Source organism: Hyaena hyaena, unplaced genomic scaffold (genome assembly GCF_003009895.1).
Source record: "Hyaena hyaena isolate Hyena2069 unplaced genomic scaffold, ASM300989v1 scaffold_26, whole genome shotgun sequence".
Taxonomy (NCBI): Eukaryota; Metazoa; Chordata; class Mammalia; order Carnivora; family Hyaenidae; genus Hyaena; species Hyaena hyaena.
Window position 1 is genome coordinate 1359529 of NW_024080658.1, and position 7255 is coordinate 1366783.

Below are 7255 nucleotides of genomic sequence, written 5' to 3' on the forward strand. Positions count from 1 at the left end.
AAAAAAGGAAACGAAGAGTTTGTAAGACAAAGTGGCATTTTCAAGGCAGTCTGTACTGTAATTACAGATATGTTATAAGTATCTACTATATGCTGGGCACTGTGCTAATTGCTGGAAGCATAAGGTCTGTTATATTGGGACCCCGCCCTCAAAGGAACCAACCGCCAAATAGGAGTCAAATAGAATGGAATGGTGCAAGCAGGCACTTGGAGTCAGACAGTCTTCCCTAAGTCCCTACTATCTGTTTCCTAGCTGTGTATCTTTAGGCTAGTTGGCCAGCCTCTCTGAGCCTCAGTATTGTCAACCATAAGATGGGTTTGATAAAATGTAGTTATGAAAGTAAAATGAGATAATGCATATGAAGTAGTTAGTATAGTTCATGGCATCTAATAAGCTTTCAGTACATCTAACATAAACAAAATTTATTTACATAAGGGCAATTATAATTGGAAAAACACTGTCATAGAAGTATGCATGCTATTCTTGGACAATCTCAGAGAAAGGACCCCTAAGTTAGGAAGTTTATAGAGGGCTTCCCAGATGTGATTTTTGAGGTGGATTTTGAAGGATTAGTCAAGGCTTCCAGACAGAAGAGCTCAAGTACCCAAGTCCAGAGGTATGAAAGTGCTTAATCTGGGCAGTAACAATGGTGTAATGGCACCAGAATGTAAAGGGACGGGGTATACAGAGAGTAACTCAGAAATGTTAGCTGAGGCCTGTCATGGAGGGGTATATATTGAATTCCGAGGTGTTTGGATTTTGACAAAGCAGTGGAAGACCATTGAAGACGGTTTAAGCGGGGCCACCTGCTATGCAGAAGTGGGATAGAAAAGAAGGAATCTGTGGTAGAGACTCTCACATGTCCTCCCTCTGGCCCTTTCTCCTAAACCCCAAATCCTCGCTGCTCGCTGCCTGTCAGGTCCAGGTCTCATCAGAATCCAATCCAGGGTCCTTGCCTTCTAGTTTGTTCTTCCACCTGTATTCCCTGTCCTGAAAAAGTCAATAGCATTGTCATTGGCAGCGATCTTCAAGCTGAAAATCAGGAATCCTCCCTGAATCATCCTTTTCTGGTAGCGCCTTCCTCCTCCGGCTCCCTAGCCCCTTCCCGTTCCCTTTCCACCCTCCCCACCGACATGGTACTTTTCTGCCTCTTAAACCCTGAACCTGTCCTTTCTTCTCAGTCATTACGGCCACAGCCTTCTTTGTCCTCCTCGCTTCTACCAAAAAATCTTGAAACAAATCTGGGCTTGATCAGCCCCCTGTAGCCTTCACGTCACTGCCTACATTCCATATGTCACAGATCACACCCTTCACACACATTTCTAACTTTACTTGTAAATCCCACTAAATGGTGTTTTTGTCATCACATTGTTATTTAACAAATTAACCTTTGGTGTGGAAACAACTAGATTGTGACTAAGCACATTTAATTTTATTAAGTGGCGTTGCAGAGACTTCTTGTTAGGACATTAAACAGCTTCTTTCTAAAGTATTACTATTTTTTCTATTTTAGAGAGAGAGAAAGAGAACACAAGGTGGGGAGAGGGGCAGAGAGAAAGAAAGATTCTTAAGCAGATTCCACTCTCAGGGCTAACACTGGGCTCTATTCCACCATCCTGGGATCATGACCTGAGCCTAAATCAAGAGTCTGATGCTCAACCACCTGAGCCACCCAGGGGCCCCTAAAGATTTCTTTCTAATGGCATCACTTCCACTCTTTAGTAATTATATGAACCAGCTCAACAGGAGAATAAGTTGTTTCTTTAAATGTGCTGCTGTCTCTTGACTGGGAACGGCTTTGATTGTAGTGAGTCATCTGCCAGAGATGAAAAGGGTGCACTTTGGAGCCACATTCAGCTGTCAGACCACACTGACTTTTCCTAGACTTTGGATGCAGTTTTTACATTTGGAAAGAGGTTTCAAAAACAGTGACAAAATTCCACAGTTTCTCTTCTTGTTGTTAGAGAACAGCTGATATGGTGAAGCATATTTGGCTAGTTTCCCAGATCAGAGGCTGTGTTCCTCGGAGCTAAGTAATAACTCTAAATCGTAATATAGTTTATTTACTCAGCCAGGAGACTGTTGGTCTTCATAGTTGAGCTATCTGGTATCTTGCGAGCATTCTATTTAAGAAAACATGCTGTAAATGTAGAAAGGGACTAGATAAGTTGTTTCGGGGCAAACAGAGTTCATCTACTCATTAAAGGAACTCAAACTCTCGAATATTTTTACAGCTGTTTCAAAAATATCTATTTAGTTTACTGATTATGAATTTCCTTCTGAAAATTCCATATGATCTCAACACCTACAAATACACCGATGTAAAAGATAAAAGGGCACTTCAGAATTTTTTGCATTTTGTAATTTCCTGTTTTTTCATTTTCTCCACTGCTTATGATTTAACATTTCCCTTAAATAATATTTTTTTTGTTTTAATTTACTGCTGGAAGTAGCTTTCAGGTGTGATTGATCCTATAAATGTATAAATGAGGAAAAGACCAGTTTTACCAGTTTTAATTAAACATCAAAGGTGTGGTGTTTATACATTTATTTTGTGTATGTATCATAATGAAAAATAAATTTAGGGACACCTTGGTGGCTCAGTCAGCTGAGTGTCCAACTTCAGCTCAGGTCATGATCTCACAGTTTGTGAGTTAGAGCCCCACATCAGGCTCACTGCTGTCAGCTCAGAGCCCACTTCAGATCCTTTGTCCCCCTCTCGCGGCCTCTCCCCCGTTCATGTGCACTCTCTCAAAAATGAATAAACATTAAAAAAAAATAGACAACGTAGAGGCACCTGGGTGGCTCGGTCGGTTAAATGTCTGACTTTGGCTCAGGTCATGATCTCATGGTTTGTGACTTTGAGCCCCACATCAGAAGGGCTCTGTGCTGACAGTAGGCTGGAGCCTACTTCGGATTCTGTGTCTCCCTCTCTCTCTGCCCTCTCCCTGCTCCTGCTCTGTCTCTCTCTCTCTCTCTCTGTCCCTCTAAAAAGATAATGTCTATTTAAAAATAAATAAATAAATTTAGCATGATAAAACAATATAAATAGGGAAATTACTCATTCAAAAATTGCCTTGATTGGGTCAATACATATGCTTATATGATTTTAAAGATCATAGCAATCCTCTCTCTGAAAAGGGCTTTAAGAAAGTATATTTAAAATTGGAACAGATGTTAAATTCAAGTTTTTAAGTTACTAAATACATTCATGCATAGGCACAAGATGGCCTATATTTATATTCTTGAAAGAGCTTTGGGATTGTCGTTTTATGATGATTTAGCTTTAGTGTTTTTCCCCAAAAATCTAATGCTTGTAGATGATTTCTCAGTGAACAGTTACTTTCATTTTAAATTGAAAAATAGTCTTCCTTCATCAGGCAGGAGAAAATAATATGATGATTCCTGAAGATATAAATGTTGATTCTTGTCTTTCAGACCTGAAGATTATCGACTATAGGAAAATGAAAATTGCAGATGACGGAAAGATCCATGCGGTGATTGAAACGTCTTCCTGATGAGTTTCTCCTAACCTACGGGCAGAGTGCAGCTCCCACTGCACTTTGACAAGAGACGTGTCATGGGTGCTGAGAGCTTGTGGTGAAAGGTCAGGGGGTGATATCCCTTCAATAGGAAATTGCAATAAAATACACTATTTTATAGAATTATTTCATTATGTAGTCCAATCTGAATGTTATAGGTGATAAGAATAAAATTGCTTACTCGTTTAGCTCTTCAGTTTTTCACTTAATGGGAAAAACAAACCAGATAGCACTGCCATTAACATTGCCAGCAGGTACCCGTCCATGCAGATTCCCTCAAGTTCCAGATCAGCTGTCTGGCCACCGGGAAAACAAGCCCCAACTTCACTTTTCCTCTCAGTGGTTATGTTATCTAACCCCCGACCCATCCACGTTCATCCTTCCAGCCCAGAAGGGTCAGGTTTGCCCCGAGGTATTTACAAAGTGCAGTCATCTTTTCCCGCAGAGCCTCCTGTCTCCATGACACCAGAATAAACCGAGGCCTGTCTCCCCCGTGGAAATCTCACCGACTCGCCTGTGATGCTGCTCGCAGACCCTGCACCGTGTCGCCATGCCTTCTGCCGCCTCAGTCACCTGTGCCCTGGCCGCTAGACTGGACTGCCGAGATAAATACCCCTAGCAAAATCTCTTCTTTAGGAATTAAGATGCTGAGCCATTGTATTTGGGCGTTTGTGTGGGAGTTTTTGTTTTTGCTCTCCTCCTCTTACCCTTTGCCAGTCAAGGAGTGAGTCTCAGACCACCTTCCCAGCCATTCAGCAAGCACGCACTGGCAGGCGCAGCGCTAGGTGTTGGGAACACGGAAATCACACGTGTCTTCCCCCAGCACCTCCTTGCCCCACCAAAGAGGATGCAGGCTACTGCAGAGTGGAAAAGTGCTGTAGATAAACTTATGAATACGTGCACTCGGGTGTCAGAGGCACGGGTATTAACTACGCATGAGCTGTGATGGAAGTATGTGTAGGCAAAATAGTAACTACAGTTACCTGTGCCAAACACAGCAGCTTTATATAAATTAATTCATTTAGTCCATCCTTCAGCCCTATAATATGTATAGTGTAATCCTCCCCTTTTAAAAATAGACATGCTGAAGTAGCAATAAGTGAAGTAACGTGGCCAAGGTCACAGAACTGCCGAGTGATAATCAGGATTTGAATCCAGGCAGTCTGGTTCAGAAGCCCATGGACCTAGCCACCGCTAGCTGAGAAAAAGTGGGTGTTTATGTATCACAAATTCTATAAGAAAGCAAGCATAACCTGGTACAGGTCAACAGCTACCATTCGCAAGGAAGTAGTAGCTATATTTTAAGCTTTTGGACCAAAAGAAGCCATCCCCCCTTACTTTTGATGTGGTAACGCAGGTGTGAGTCAGTACGAAATAAGCCTCCAGTTCCTGATGCAGCAACTTTAATAGAGGAAATTTGTCTGGTATGCCCTGAACACCTAAAACAATGCCTGGCACATACTTCGTGGTTGAGAAGGGCTCCCTGAAGAAGCCCTTCTTTCTGACAAAACTCAGGATTTGAAGAAGTGAGGTCTTAGCACCTGCTCTACAATAACCCTGAGCCCAGTCAGTGTCATGTGAAGTACTAAGTAGGAATATGGACACCAGTCACCATAAGCCTCCCCCTCACGTGCTGTGGGGGAGCTCCTTCAGTGTGGGAGGGGCTGTCTTGCCCTGCAGGGCCGTGCAGGTGTAAACAGAGGCTAGATCAGGGGACTGGGTGGCTCCTCCCTGCTGTTGGACGCGGACTCCATTTTGCATTAGGAGAGAAGCAGAGCAGGGAGATGCGTGTACTGAGTAAATGGCCTTCCAAAGGAGAACCCGTCACGTTCCACCACCTGCCCGTTTGCCATTGCTCGAATTTGACGGCACGACTGGTTCAGATCCTACCACCTCACATAGCCAAACAAAAGCTATGCCTCGCTGTAGGGGGTCCCAGTAACCTAGGGAGGAAGGCAGGCCAGACCCCTGGAATCATGGGTTCTATTGAAGTCATGAATGAGCTGAATGGGGGAAACAAAAGAGAACTTTAAAAAATAAGAGTTCTTACAAAACAACAAAGAAACCTTAATGCTGTCAAGAATCTTCTGGGAAGGACAAGAAAGCAGATATAAATATATATCGACCTGACCCAGTGCTTAACAACTATATATATATATATATATATATATAAAACAACCATATACATATATATATAGTTATGTGCATCTGTAATGTGCAAGTCAATGCATATAAATAAGGAATCAAATCACTAAAACCAAAATTCTATTTCTTGATCTACAGTTTCGCTCAAACGGCCAATAGGTAAACATGAAAAACGCCATCCAGCTGAGCAGAACGACCTGTAGTGGAATAATGCAGAACACCTCCTCTCTCGGTTTCACCCACGTGCAATGCCTCATATATTTTCTCAGTTCAACACAAGTGTCCTGATTATAAGTAGCAAAGGAACAAGAAAAAGCCTTACATATTGCAAAGCTCTGAAACAAGAGAAGGTGTGCTATCGCAGGTACCAGTTGGCCTTAAGTAATCACGTTGACAAACACAGGAAACAGCACTGAAAACAAAAGAAGCAAGAGCTTCATCTTAACTTTCCAAGAATCCCCTGCTTTCAGGGGAACTGAAAAGTGAAAGCACTCATTTGCTGTGGGTTGAAGATGCCCCAAATCTGATGGAGCAGGAAAGCACTTTGTCATCTCGTCTCATTTGGGGCCATACGAACTGCTTCTTCATGAGAAGGGAAGACTAACAAAGGAATACAAATTGGATTTCTCCCCTAAGCTAAATTAGAGGAGCGAAAACCAGACAACAAGCCATAGCCGTCTGCCTCTGGTATCCCATTTCACTTGAAAAACTGTATTCTTCCTTTTCCCTATTTTCTGTATCTCAGAAGCCACAACTTCTCACTATAAACACCTCTACTAAACAAACTTCATGTCTTGTCAAAATAACATTCTATATTTACTATAACGTTTCTTTATTAGGAACGTGTTTATTTTTTTAATATTTATTTTTGAGAGAGAAAACATAAGTGGGGGAGAGGCAGAGAGAGAGGGAGACAGAATCTGAAGCAGGCTCCAGGCTCCAAGCTGTCAGCACAGAGCCTTACACAGGGCTTGAACTCAGGAACTGTGAGATTATGACCTGAGCCAAAGTCGGGTGCTTAGCTGATTCAGCCACCTAGGCACCCCAAGAACTTATGTTTAAAATTGTGGTCGTTTTCTTATATCACAAGATAGTACAAGGTTTGAGCTTTCTGCCCCAGCTCCCCTTTTTCTCACAAGCCCCTTTATTTTGGGGAGTGCAGAATTCCGCCATGTGGGGATTATTTGTTTAGGAATGCATATGCCATGCCATGGGGCTCATGGCCATACTCACTGTAATTCCTGGTTTGGCGCATCCTAATGTCGGGCTGACACTTGCAGGGTGGTGATAAGTCACAGTCTCTCCCAGCTCCAGCAGAAGCGACCACATAGGAAATGCTGTACAAAAGTCCAGTGCCATTCCCTTATATCTGAGCCCATAAAGGGAGCACCTCACTGGAAGGCCTTACGGGGCACGGTGGTGCTGTTGCCACAGCCCGCCCTCATCTCCAGGCATGGGCTCTCTCCGGGATTCGATCAGCATCTTGCAGGTGGGCCAGATAAAACTACGCTCTAAAGCAGGCCTTTTAAGCCATCACTGCCCAGAATGCCATCCTTTCCATTCCTGTC

At 43.0% G+C, this 7255-nt stretch overlaps 1 protein-coding gene across 1 annotated transcript in view; it reads left to right on the forward strand.

Moving 5' to 3' along the window:
* Positions 1-3665, forward strand: part of MRPL13 (mitochondrial ribosomal protein L13) — a 48385-nt gene extending 44720 nt beyond the window's left edge. Inside the window, exon 7 of the mRNA XM_039227233.1 lies at positions 3439-3665. Coding sequence (XP_039083164.1) covers positions 3439-3460 — 22 coding nt within the window. The 3' untranslated portion in view covers positions 3461-3665. The remainder of the gene's footprint in view (positions 1-3438) is intronic.
* The last annotated feature ends 3590 nt before the right edge of the window (positions 3666-7255 follow it).